General features: G+C 40.7%; 1 protein-coding gene across 1 annotated transcript in view; it reads left to right on the plus strand.

Moving 5' to 3' along the window:
* Prkca (protein kinase C alpha) overlaps positions 1-14,438 on the plus strand; it is a 377,074-nt gene that overhangs the window by 262,650 nt on the left and 99,986 nt on the right. Inside the window, exons 4-5 of the mRNA XM_090349887.1 lie at positions 4,265-4,376; positions 8,058-8,186. Coding sequence (XP_090206013.1) covers positions 4,265-4,376; positions 8,058-8,186 — 241 coding nt within the window. The remainder of the gene's footprint in view (positions 1-4,264; positions 4,377-8,057; positions 8,187-14,438) is intronic.

The following is a 14,438-nucleotide window of genomic DNA, read 5'->3' on the forward strand; positions in this document are numbered from 1 at the left end:
TCTTGGTCCTTAAGAAGTTTCCGACCTGTGCCAAGGAGACCTAGTGTATCTCCTATTCTTACAAACTTTCTGATGCTACTTTTCAGATAGATCCTTAAACTAATCCTCCCTCTACGCAACCTAGGATCTAGCAGGCGATAGATGTCATAAAGAAGTAGCAGATGTTCCTTGGCTGCTGTTCTTCTGAAACTAGTGGTTATTTACCCAGCAAATATTACCATATTCCCTGTACAGTACACAATATATTTAATTCATAAGTCGCACAATGGAAATCTTTGCCTTGGAACTAGGCACAGAAAATCTAGTAGCCCCTGAAGCCCTTGGTTTGGCTGGTGGTGCAGTTGCAGTTGCAATGCCCTGATTGTGCTTATGTGCTGTGATTATTTAAGACATTCTCGCTGAAGAAAGCTAGATGAAGAACATGCAGGAACAAGCTGTACTAGATTCACAAATTCTTTTGAGTCTTAGATGATTTCAAAGTAGAAAAGTTTCTTCTCTCTCTGACTCTGCTCTCTCTGTGTGTCTCTCTCTGTCTCTCTGTGTGTCTCTCTCTGTCTCTCTCTCTGTGTCTCTGTCTCTCTCCCTCTCTCTCTCCCTCTCTCTCTCTCTCTCTCTCTCTCTCTCTCTCTCTCTCTCTCTCTCTCTCTCTCTCTCTCTCTCTTTCTCTTTTAATTGCAAGACAAATATCAAGGAGACCATCCAGCCCCATGGTTTTCAACTTTAATTGTAGCAATGGCCTCCTCCCTCTTCTGCCTACTTCCATCCTCTTCCTTAGCTGACCCTGGCAGTACCTCCTGGAAACCTTAGGGATCTGTGAAGTGTCATTTAAAATGTTGTCCTCCCACCCCACATTTTCAAGGAACTGATGAGGAATTTAGGGCCCAAAGAAACAAAACGCTTTGTTCTTTAATGGCTATTGATAGAAGCACAGAGAGCCCGGGAGATTTTTAGTTCCAGTGGCTCTCTGCACATCATCATGAGTCACAGCTCTTTAGCGAACACCATGGTCTCTTTTGTCAGCCTAGGTGAGATTAATTAGACTGGGAGAGCTTCCATGTCCCTGCATTCCACTCCTCTAGCTCCTGTGACAGTCACCCTGATGGTGGGGATGGCACATGCTGGTGGTCTGGGCAGGCAGATAGTTTTATGTTCACTGCTTGGAGTGATTGCCAAATGACTTCCTTGGAGGGCCAGGCACAGGTGTGGGGAGCTAGAATGCAGGACCAAATTAAAAGTCCTCTACCTTTTGCTTGTTTGGCTCCACTCTGACCACCAGTGACACCTGGTATTACCTGGCTTTCCTGCTTCATTCTTTCAGGTCCATGTTACTAAACTACTTGGGGAAATCCTTGGGTACTTTGTAATTTATCTCCGAAGATAATATGATGATAAGGTTGTATATTTGTTCCATGATTTTCAAGGTGCTAGCCTTTTTCCTAAGCTTCCTGAATTGAGCATCACCCTCAGGGCAAACTGCACTTATTTCTTCTTTATAAATAAGAGGCACAATTGCTCAAAGGTCACAGAGTTTGTATCAGTGCTAGGGTCAGAATACAGATCTCCAGAGTACTGGTAAATAGTCTTATTCACAAGAGACTTTTGTTCTAAATAGAAGTCTTGGAAATTGAAAAGCATCTACACACACGCACACACACACACACACACACACACACACACACACACACACACACACACACACCAGATGACCAATAAGTAGATATTGTGATGGTTGTAATTCGTCACTGTGTCTGTGGCCAAATATGGACTTGGTAGTGTGAAAGACTCTAGACTTGCAGGAAGTAAAGCAATGGTTGTCTAGTCTCTTCTAAGCACCTATAGATGCATACATGAATGAGTTAGCTTTCCTGAAAAGAAAGTATGTTGCCTATGTCTCAAGTCAGTAGAGAGCCATGTGACAATCAATTGTCAGGACAGCCATCCTGAGGCTGCCTGACTTGAGCACACTCCAGAGGGCTCAGAGTGAGCTGCCATTCTTTATTTACTGCCAGTTGTTGATGCCTTCTTTCTGCAGGGAAACTAGTTGCTTCCTTTCCCCCAGCATCTTCTTTGCCCTTCATTTGTGGGATACAACCTTTCCTGTCAACATGAGGACTGTTAATTCATGTTGAAGCTGGCCTGTTTTTTTCAGTGTTCTTCCTTACGCATAGGAAAATGTTGGGCTTCTATAACAGTGGAAGCCTTATGTCACTCCACCTTCATAGGTACTACTTGATTGAAAAAGTAATCTCTCAAGGAGAACACCTTGAGAGAGACATTTAGAAGGTAAACCAGTGACTGGCTTCAAGAAGAATGTGAGTCTTCTACATATGTATTCCATTTGTACATGTTAGAAACCCACCAAATATCTGTTGAGTGATATTCTGAAGCAGGAGTTCTCTATCTGTAACATGGCTGCCAATCTTGGAATCACCTGAAGGACCTCTGGATGCACAGCCTGGGAGACTTCTCCTCCAGGGTTTCGATTCATTTGGTCCATCAGAAGCTAATGAATGTGTATTTCTAATGGGATACGGGTAATGTGCATGCTGAAGCCCATTGTCCTTAAGCTGGAATTGGCAATTTTTCCTGTAGAGAACAGAGAGTAAATACTTCAGGTTTTGTGGCCCATACTACTGTGTCACAAAAACTCCCCTCTGCAACTATCACCACAGAAATTGTGTCACAACATAAGTGGAGCAGTAGTACAATAAAAATAAAATCTTGCTTAAGCCAGGTGTGGTGGCTCACACCAACAATCCTAGCTACTCAGGAGGCTAAGATCTGAGTATCAAGGTTCAAAGCCAGCCTGGGCAGTAAAGAACTTGAGACTCTTATCTCTATTTAATCACTAGAAGTGGGGCTGTGGCTCAGGGATAGGTTGGTAGCCTTGAGCTGAAAAGCTCAGAGACAGCACCCAGGCCTCATAACCTACAAAAAAAATCTTGCTTATAAAACAGGTGGTAGGGCTGGTCTTAGTGGTAGAATTCTCACCTAGCATACATGAAGCCCTGGATTGGATTCCTCAGTACCATATAAACAGAAAAAAGCTAGAAATAGTGCAGTGGCTCAAGTGGGAGAGCAACAGCCTTAAGCACAGAGAGACTCAGTAACTGAAGGTGGTAGACATTTCTTTAAAAAAAAAATACTGGGGCTGGGAGTTTGGCCAAAATCCCAGCCCCAGTGGTAGAGTGCTTGCCTAGCATGCACGAAGACCCGGGTTCAATTCCTCGGTACCACATATGTAGCAAAAAGCCAGAAGTGGTGCTGTGGCTCAAGTGGTAGAGCCCTAGCCTTGAGAAAAAAATCCAGGGACCATGCTCAAGCGCTGAGCCCAAGCCCAGGACTGGCAAAAAAAAAAAAAAATACTGTTGAAAATGTAGAAATTGAAAAACAAAAAGGATAATAAGAACCAGATCCTCATTCTAAATATAACTCTGAAAACCCTTGTGATTCAGATCAGATGTGGATCAAATCCCATTTCAGATATCAGTTTGCCATGTGGCTTTGGGAGGGTCATTAGCATCTCTGCAAAAGGCAAATAATAAGATTATAATGAAAAATAAGGAGGCATGTTCTTTATCAAATCAAAATCTGGATAGTACAGTATTGGATTTGCTGTTCTTTTGACTTATCTACATAATTGAAGTATTTCAGAATCTTCTAGTCTATGCCTTTGAAAGGTATTCATAATCACTCACTATGTAAATAGCATATATGTGCTTTAACTTTTAGATCCCAAGGTCAACCGTACCAGTTTCTTCTATTGAAATAGAGTCTGGTGGGATTTTTTTTTTTTTGCCCAACTGGAACCCCCATCCTCCAGACCTCAGCCTTCCACATAACTAGTTGATAGACATACACCACTGTATCCAGCTATTGGTTGAGGAGAGGGATGCTGGCCTCTTACCATAACCCTCCTGATCTCAGCTCACAGATAGTTACGATCATAGGAATAAACCATGGGCAACCTGGTGGAGAAATACATGCTTTAAAACATTGTACTTCCCTGTAAGGATATTGGTGATTGACTGTAGTCTGGAAGCGATAGCTTTGGTAGAAGCCTTGTAGTTGGGTGTGTACAAATTAGAAGGAAGGAAACATGGATAAATTTTCCATTAAAGTATGGCATAGCCCCAAGTCCCATTAAGGATTATGTGGCTACACAAAACTGTGTACTCTCTACTGAGTCTTAACAAAATGAGTCTTACTTCAAAATTGTGGCCCTTTCATGCCTTTAATAAGCATTGTATTTCTTCTTCTCTAGGACCCCAGGAGCAAGCACAAGTTCAAGATCCATACTTATGGAAGTCCGACCTTCTGTGATCACTGTGGGTCGCTGCTTTATGGACTCATCCACCAAGGGATGAAATGTGACAGTAAGTAAGTTTTCTTTTCCAGTAGCTGGGAGGCTCTGCAACTTAGGCCCCTGACCCTGGAGTGCTCAAGGCTTGGTGGCTTCTCAATATCAACTCATCAGTAGAAGTCCTTCAAATACAGACCAGGCTGGACACTGTCCAAAATTCTGCTTTCGTAAACTCCTTACTTGCCTAAATACGAACAATAAAGGGCAGTTTATAAATGAAGTTAGTGGGTGCTGTCACTTTTTTTTAACATGGTAGAAATCTTCAATCCTTGCAAAACGCAAGCTAGTCAAACCCCAAAGAAAACTCTCCACCTCCAGACTCTACATTTGGTTGGTTTCAAAATAAGCTAAGCAACCATAGTCATTATCTTCCTATGTCTCTAATTAGTGGGTGGACTGTGGAAAAATCCAGTAGGCTCTCCCTAAAACTGAAGCTCAAATGAACATAAAAACTAGGATAATGTCTTTTTTCAGTTCACACATCCTGGCTGTTTATGGATCAAATTTATAGCAGCCTTGCTTGGGATGAAATCACTGAAGACCTCTGCGGAAGATACCAGCCCTTTCCCATCTTTCTCTTTTCTCTTTCTGCATCTCCATCAAATTACCAGGAGGAAAAGGGGGGAAAAATCACTATGGAAATCTCTGCTTTGCTAATTCTTACATTATGAGATTCCCTAGGCTATTCATTTAAATGAAAGTTTGGGTTTTTAGAACATGCAAAGGCAATTACTAAGCCTGTTTTTCTAATAGACAGGCAAATATTATGGTAATTGCAGCATATTCTTCTTCATTAATGGCTGTTATAATGGCCCAAGCCTTTATATTTGTATCCTACATAGAGCAAACACAGTATATAAAAATCAATATGTAAGAACATTATAGGGTAGATGGAGGATTTCTCAGAACACAGGGATGGTTCACCTTATGAAGCTGTACAATTTAACAGCCAAGTGAAACTGTTAACTTCCGGGCCATTAGTCTCCACTTTAAGAAACTCTTAGATACCAAAGAGAGGGTTTTCAGAGTTTCTGCAAGTACTGAGTTCGTTTGTAAATGCATGTTTAACCATTTTGAAACTTGGCACAAAAAAATGAGCATTTGAATGTGTTACATGCCAACCTTGACAAAGTGAGACACTGGAGCTCTTCCATTGGCAGCCTCACTCATGAGGTAGAACTTGCCATCAAGTGTTCCCCGTGATACCCACTGAACTGAAGAGTGTGCTGTTCTGGGAAGGCATGCTGCTCAGCACTTCACACCTGCATGAGCCAGGGATTCTGTCACAGTTTTAACAAGATGTAGAAATAGATGAAATGTTGGGGCTGCTCTGAGTTGTTTTCCAATCTGTTTGATATTTCTTTATAAAATATGTGAGATTGTGGCAATTTATAAAAGAATAGATGTTTTTGTAGCTTAGAGTTCTGGAGTGTGGGAATCTACAAGCATGGACCAGGATATGGTGAGGTCCTGCTTGCTACATTATAAACATGGCAGAGCCCTTGTGTGGAGCTGCCTACACAGAACTTTATTCATATAAAAGCCACTGATTCCATCATGGATGCCCCCCCTTCACAATCTTATCTAGTCTTATTAAATTACCTCCCAAAGGTTCCCTTTCCAACTACAGTGATGATCCTATGATTTGGGGAATAAGGTTTCCAATCTGTGAACTTTTGTGGGACATACATCCACAGCATATATCAACTAGCATCTTCAGAGGTTTGTTTTGATTAGAGGGCTGTGCTGGTTGTCCTCGAATAGCCTTGTAATAAATAAATCCTGGGCCTGGAGTTTGGCCTAGTGGTAGAATGCTTGCCTAGCATGCACAAAGACCCAGGTTCGATTCCTCAGTACCACATAGAAAAAAGCTGAAGTGGTGCTGTGGCTCAAGTGGTAAAGCTCTAGTCTTGAGAAAAGTCCAAGCACAGTGCTCAGGCCCTGAGTTCAAGGCCCAAGACTGGCAAAAATAAATAAATAAATAAGTCCTATAAATCTGAATTTATTAGCTAACTGTATGTTAATAATACCCATCTCTTTTATTAGGATTCTGCTTTAGATGTTGCTTGAAAGTTGGTTCTTATTATTTTGAAGTATTGAAAACCATTTACCTGGATGAGTGCTATTTTGTTTGGTTCTGAACCCTTTGGTTAGACTACTCGAGTTTTTAGGGTTTTTCCTTCTTGGAGGAAGAAGACAGGCTGATGGACTAAGACCTCTACTCCTACCTGAGCTCTTGCAACCCTACAGCCTCCTCCACTGCCCTGTAGGTCATATAGATGTCTGTGAGCAGTTCTTCTTCTAAGAAAAGAGTTAGCCACCTCTGTATACACCACCATCTTAGTTTAGTTAGAAGAGGAAATGGAATCAGTGTTGCCAGTGAGCTTCCCAAGGTAAAAAAAAAAATCACCTCATGACAGATCCAAGCTGAGACAGCACACAGTCCAGTAGTCTTTCTCCTCCACCGCCACCCCTACTGCCACCCCATACACTACCTCCTTGCTGTTCAAGTTCTTTCCAGAGGCTCTGGAATTTATTTTTATTTTTCTTAAATTGCCTACTCTATCTGGGCAATCGAAGATATTACTCAGTTAACCCAAGTTATATTGGCTAAGCCAAGGAACATGATCTTGAACAGTCAGCTCTACAAAGAGGAGCCTAACAGAATACTTATTTGTGAATACATTAATCCTTCTCTTCCCTAATGGTGTCCATTATGCTGCTTTTACTGTTTAATGACAGCATACATGTCTTACACATGATGCTTTTCACAGTTTACTTTGCCATGTTCCAATCCAGCACTGAATGTGGAAAGGGTAGGAAGGCCCCACCTGGATGGTTGTAGAATGATCTTGTTAGCACCACCGGCAGTGTTTGTGAGGATCCCAGCAGCCAATCCTTTCCTTAGGAACCCCGAAGGTACCAGAAGGATGGAGCTGGAACACCTACACAGTTTCATGTTTGTAGTCAGTGCTCAGGATTCTTTTCAGGGTTTCTTTGGTTCATTGCAATAAGACTGATCTTTTTTTATCCTCCCCCTGTCTCGCCCACATAATGTCAGCTGTAAGGAAGGGCTTCTGCCAGGCATGTATTTGTTTTACTTGGAATAATATTTAAATATTGGAGATAGGTTTAAAATATCAAACACAAGTTCTTTTAAAGAAGAAGAGGGGGAAAAAAAGCAATATACTTGCACCTTCATGGAAAATACCAGATTAGTTGAGGAAAAGGAAATTTTAGGAATTTCCTAGGTATTTCCCACAGATTGTTAACTTTCTCAGTGGCAAGCTCCAGGAGACAGAAGGAATTCTTTGGCAAAAAGTATCTTCTGTTTAAGATTTCCATTTTATTTGCTCACAGGTACATAAACTATTAATCAGTCTGCACTTGGTGCACATTTACCTGTGTGGATTTTGCTAAATATTTGAAACTAACAACTGAAGAACAAGCTGGATATTTTGCTTTGGTGAAGACTTGAGTAAATATGGGATGGATATTTTAAGGATATTGTCACTCATACGAAGCCTGTGCTGTAAAGGACATCTGCTAGCAGTTCCTTATGTCACCAAAAACATTATAGCAAAGTATCGAGTTCGGGGCTAGCTCACTGTCACTTTTGCCTGGATACCAAAACACAGAAGAAGTGCCTTCAAGCCCATATGGCTGCCTTACCCTTTGCTTCCTTGATTCACAGCCTGCGACATGAATGTTCACAAGCAATGTGTCATAAATGTCCCCAGCCTTTGTGGGATGGATCACACAGAGAAGAGAGGCCGGATTTACCTGAAGGCTGAGGTCACCGATGAGAAGCTCCATGTCACAGGTAAGACCTGTCTGCTTGGCCAGCAGTGGCATTTTCATATGAAAGTCAAGGTCTCTCAAGGGTCTGCCATGATAGATTGACCACTATAGCTTGCCCTGCTTACACATCTCTAGGAGACTGTACACCTGAATTCCCAGGTGCTCATTGTCATGTATCAGGTCACAAACAGATCTTGTGTAGATCCTTCTACTTGGATAACATGGCCAGTGTGTTCTCCCTCTGGTGACAAGGTGACAGGGAAGGTAATTAATCAAAATGCCATTGGTGAGATTAGATCTAGGATAGGGAAAGCTGATGGATGGAAGATGAGGATGTGAGTGACAGAAGGCTATGATGACCTAACAAATCTATCTCCAAGATAGCAATAATTACACACACACACCACAGAGAGAGAGAGAGAGAGAGAGAGAGAGAGAGAGAGAGAGAGAGAGAGAGAGAGAGACTTCCTCCATGCTAATATGGTGTCAGCAATTTAAATGGATTACGTCATCTTCACAACTACTTGATTACTAGCCTCATTTTCCAGAAGATGAAACTGAGTCACAGAGATAGGTAACTTACACCATTGTAGAGCTAGTATGTAAGGAGCCAGGACTGGAAGATTTGAGTCCAGATGCTCTGCTTCTAATCACTATTCCAAGTGCAATATACTTCTAACCGCAGCCTTGTTTCCTTTGGGCTCCTTTGTGGAATGCCTTTCTATTTAAGAGAAAAAGAAAAGAGTGAAAGTTTCAGACAAAGCTTACTTTGGAAACATTCTCACTTTTTTTCTCTTTGAAAAATAGACACATTTTCTTCCTCTTATTGTCCTCTTGGGTCAGAATACAGGGAAACCAAACAAGGGATCTTGACATGTTGCTAAGAGGAGGATAGCATAGCTTGTTTCTGGATAAATCATGAAGTGAACCAGTCAGAGCTCTCTGAAATGAAGAGGAAGCTCAGTAAAATCCCTGCTATCAACACAGATCACTTTTTGACATCTTGTGTTTTAGAGAAGTTTCTTATTTTCTCCCTCATCCTTATGGAGTCTGTGACTCTCACTACAGTGAGCTGATGCTGTCAGAGGCCACTCTGCCCTTCTCATTGCTGACAACCCAGCCCCCTAAATCCTGTAGCATAGCTTCCTCCTCAGAAGAAGTAGGCTTCTCTGGGCCATGAGGTTAGCCTTGAGACCATTTGCGAAGTCACAACATCATTCTTGATCTTCTCTCTTTTCTCCTAAGATTTCTACATTGTCAAAGCCATGCATGGGGCACAGGGAGAATGTAGTGGGAGAATGGAAAACCTAACCTCATAGATAGGGAGGAATTGAGGAACATCAAATAGAATACATACTGTTGAAGGTAGCTGTGCCTTTCCTTGCCTTTTACATACCTTTCCTTACCAAAGCCACTGCTGTTGGCAATAGAATGGACCCCACAGGTGAAGAGAGGTTGATTATGGAATTTACAGGTGACACCATGTGGTGTCTTGCTATAAAGCAAGAATGCCTGATCGGGTTTTTTTTTTAATATTTAGCTGTTATCCTTTGTGTTTCTGAGCAAAGTATAGCACACATTGTGTGTGCTGAACTTATCCCCTGCCTTCTGAAATAAAAACAGCAACAACCTTGTGTTGCCTGGATCATTCGATCTCTTCCATGAGCTAACAGGGTTCTGCAGGTGAAAAACACAGGATGCCCTGGCTCAGGTGGCACATGGGTTGAAGAAGAAGGTGATCTCTTCTTGGTGGGGCTCATATCATATTTGTTGCTCCACCAAGAGTTGGACTGGACTTGTGGTTTCAGAAGCAGTTCAGGAGAGCAATCCTGTCTTCAGAGATCACACAGGAAAACTAAGCAGTATAACTAATGTCAGCCAAGGAGGTCATGGCTCTCAAGAATTATTTTAAAATTATTGCACAGATATAGTTCTACTCTAGGAATGCAAATTCGACAGTAGTTTAATAATGATAATGTCTTATTCCATTTTAGGCTGGATAATTTATAAATAATAGAGCTTCATTTCTCTCATGAGAAGTTTGAGATGAAGGCAAGGGAAGGTTCGACATCTAGTGAAGGCTCACTCTCTGCTCTTTAGATGGCATCTCTTACCGTGTCCTCATATGATAAAGAGGAGAGAAGGGACAACATGCACTCTGCAATCTCTAGAAGAGATCCAGAGGACAACCCACTTGTGAGAGTGGGGCCCTCAGACTAGTCACTTCTCAGAAGCCCCTGCTCCCTTCTTGCCCCCAGCCATTTTATATTGGGGACTTATTTTCAGCATATAAATATAGGGACACAACTATTCAGACCAGAGCAATCAATAGCAACAGCAACTAACAAACAATAGTTTCGACAAAAGAGCCAGTTTCTAAGTTCTTTTCATGTCTAACTTAAAGCTGAGTGGAAGTTTATGATCATTATTTTATAGATGAAGAAACTGAAGCACTGAAACCAAAACAACTTTCTAAAAGTTACATGGATGTTCACTGATTAAGTATTTCAATTGTATTTAGTTGTAGAATCAACAGGACTAGAAAACTTTTTTGTAATTATATTTTATTGTCGGGATAATTTTAGAGGGGTTACAGTTACATTTGCCAGGTTGTGGATACATTACTTCTGGAACCTTGATACCCCTTCTCATGTTTTTGTCCCCCTTTCCCTCCTCCCACCCCCTCCTAATCATCTTGTTTTCCCCTTTCCCTTCCCGATTTCAAATAAACAAATAAATGTATATATAATATACCAGGTAACAAAATCACATACAGTAACCACATGAGATTAACCATAGGGGAAAAAGAGAAAAGAAATAATTTTGCATAGTACATTAACAACAACAAAGATAAGCTTCTTGTTTCCATATCCTAGAGTTCATTCCGTTTAGTCTCATCCTATATGTCCATATATGTACATAGGTTTTGAGCTATTGCAATCCTCAGCTAGGAAAATCCTAGATGTGTACTAATTATTAAAAATGAGGGAAACCATTGAGCCTATATTCCTTTAGGACCAGCCTGCTTTACTTAATATGATTTTTTGCAAGTTTTTCCATTTCTTATGAATGAGGCGATGTCATTCCTTATGATGGCAGCATAGAATTCCATTGTGTATAAGTACTACATCTTCTTGATCCATTCCTCTACTGAGGGGCATCTGGGTTGGTCATATCCTAGCTATGGTAAATAATGCTGCAATGAACATCGTTGTGCTAGTAGCGTTAGGATGCCCTGTTTCTGGACATTTGGGTAAATGTCAAGAAGTGGGATTGCTGGGTCATGGAGGAGCTCTGTGTCTTAGTCTTTTGAGGAATCATCATACTGCTTTCCAGAATGGTTGAACAAGGTTACACTCCCACCAACAACGTAATAGCGATCCCTTCTGGCCACATCCCTGCCAGAATTGGTTGTTATTAGATTTCTTGATAATGGTCATTCTAACTGGAGTGAGGTGGAATCTCAAAGCTGTTTTGATTTGCATTTCTTTTATGGCCAGAGATGTCAAGTATTTCTTCATGTGTCTATTGGCCATTCTATTTCCTCTTCAGAGAAGTCTCTAAGTCTTTAGCTCACCTTTTAATGGGATAGTTGTTTCTTTGAGGATTTGTTTTTGAGAGATTCAATTTTTTGAGTTATAGGTATATTGTAGATATGAGGCCCTTCTCTGTTGTATGGCTAAAGATCTTCTCCCCCTCTGTAGGCTTTCTATTCAACTTGTTAGCTATGTCCTTTGCAATACAGAAGCTCTGAAGTTTATTGCAAACTTTCTTTAATTTGTTGTGTTTCTGAGCCTTTATTAAGAAAGTTTTGACCTTTGCCAAGGAGTTCTAGTGTATCTCCTATTCCTTCTTGTAAAGTTTTCAGGCTATCTGCTTCTACCTCATGGTCTTTGATGCATTTGGAATTAATTCTGGTGCAGGGTGAAATATAAGGATCCAACTTTAGTTTTCTACAGGTGCTTAACCAATTCTGCAGCACCATTTGTTGAAGAGGCTGTCTTTCTTCCATCCTATTTTTTGGGGTCCCTTATTGAAGATTAGGTGGCCATATGTCTGTAGTTTGATTTCTTGGTCTGTCTTTAGTTCTATTTCTTTGGTCCTCAGGCCTATTCTTGTGCCATTACCAAGCAGTTTTTATTACTATAGCTCTATAATGGAGTCTGAGGTTTGGTACTGAGATTCCTCCTGTGATGTTCTTTCTGCTAAGGATTGTTATTGCTATACTGGGTCTTTTATTATTCCTATGAATTTTTGTATTGCTTCCTCTATTTTCTTAAAGAATGACATTAGGATAATGATGGGTATGGCATTGAATTCATAGATAGCCCTCAGCAGGATTGCCATTTTCACAATGTTAATTCTTCCAATCTAGGAGCATGGGAGGTTTTTTCATTTCCTCAGTTCTGTTTTCATTCCCTTTTTCAGGTTTTTAAGTTTTCATCATAAAGATCCTTTACCTCCTTAGTTAAGTTAATTCCTAAGTATTTTATTTTCTTTGAGGCTATTGCAAAAGGAGTTGATTTCCTGATGTTTGCCTTGCTCTTCTCATTGTTGGCATACAGGAAAGCCATTGATTTTTGAGGGTTAATTTTATACCCTGCTACTTTGCCTATGTTTTGAATTAGCTCAAGCAACTTGTGAATGGAATTTACAGGTTTCTTTAAATGTAGAATCATGTCATCCACAAAGAGGGAAAGTTTCACTTCCCTCTTTCCCCATTTGGATCCCCTATATGTTTGCTTCTTGCCTTATTGTTCTGGCTAGGAATTCTAATACTATATTGAAGAGGACTGGAGAGAGTAGGCATCCTTGTCTCATTCCTGATTTTAGAGGAAATGACTTTAGCTTAAGAAATGCCTTTCTTAATAACAGCTGCCACTTATAGAGTGCCTACTGTGTGCCCACTGTGGATAGAACATGGCCTTTTCTTTGTGTAGTGCTCCTGGTACTCATCGAATCTTCAAACTATCCGAGGATAGAAGTGTTGCTCTTATTCTCATGTTTGAGATGAGCCCAACAGTTATAGAAAGGAAGGAAATTTTTCCAAATCATGCGGTAGAAACTGCCTTTCCATATCTACTCTGAGTACCTCAAGTCTTTCTTATTACATAGAGACTCCTTTTGAACTTATAGTAAACCCATAAATATTTGCTAAGTACACATTCAGCCCTCCATGATGTTCTTTGAACACCACTGGTTATAGACAGCCCACAGGACTTAAAACTAGGAAACAAACTGAGATCACAGAAGGGAGTTAAAGAACAATTCAAGTCCATGTGCATTTAACTGCCAAATTATGTGGCCCCTAAATAGCATACCACAGGAAGGTGCCTAAGGTGAGTAGGGAGCTGGGAAGGAAGAGGCCCCGTGGAGAAGGAGACTGGAGGGCTATGGGTATTTGTTAGAGGGAAAGGAACTCCCAGTGAGGGTTTAAATGGAATGTGAGAATTAGCCTGGCTTTAATGAGAACACAAATATAAACAATAAACTATAATGAGCAGAGCTGCAGGTCCAAGTACAGGTGATTTCTTGGAAAATGCATTTAAACTTAAAACCCTGAGCAGCTGTGTTAATTGCTAAATTAGTTCAGTCCCATTTTTACCTGTGTAGAGGTACTCAGGTAGAAAATAATTTCCAAAGTAACATAGAAACTCACAGTGAGAGTTCTACTTTGGGATGGAAATCTGCCTTTTGAAATCAGAGATGAGTTTGCCCCTAGATATGTATGGTATTTATGAGAAAAGGCCTTTGCTTTTATGGTGTGTTTTTATTTTATCATCTTGGGGCAATGATGCTGATGGTATCACAATCGTATTTTTAATCCCCCTTTCTAATAGGTTATTTTAATAGGTTTTCTACATTCTTATGTGTTTTTTTTTTCATTTGGTTTGGAGGAATAGTTTCAAAAAAAATTCCTCATGGGAACCAGATTTCAATTTAATGGTGTAGGTAAATTGGGGGAGAAAAAAGTACCATGTGCTTTAGAGCTGTTTCAAGAATATGTCTTACCCACAAATAGATTCTGAAGAGGAGTCCGAATTTCTGCCATAGTTTGGGTTGTTAATGCCACATGGCATGTAGAGCCAGAAGGGAGGACTTCCTCCCCAAACTTGGCTCCATGTAGTACTCCTTCTGTCCTCCCTCTGGGATATTTTATGGTCAGTGTCTGGGTCCCATCTCCCCTAACATTGAAACTTTCCATCATAGTACTGTGGTTAGGACACTATTCCCATTATGGACTCTTTTATCTTTCTTCCTCTTCTGTGTGCTT

This window comes from Megascapheus bottae, chromosome 17, assembly GCF_031878675.1.
Source record: "Megascapheus bottae isolate mThoBot1 chromosome 17, mThoBot2.hap1, whole genome shotgun sequence".
NCBI lineage: Eukaryota > Metazoa > Chordata > Mammalia > Rodentia > Geomyidae > Megascapheus > Megascapheus bottae.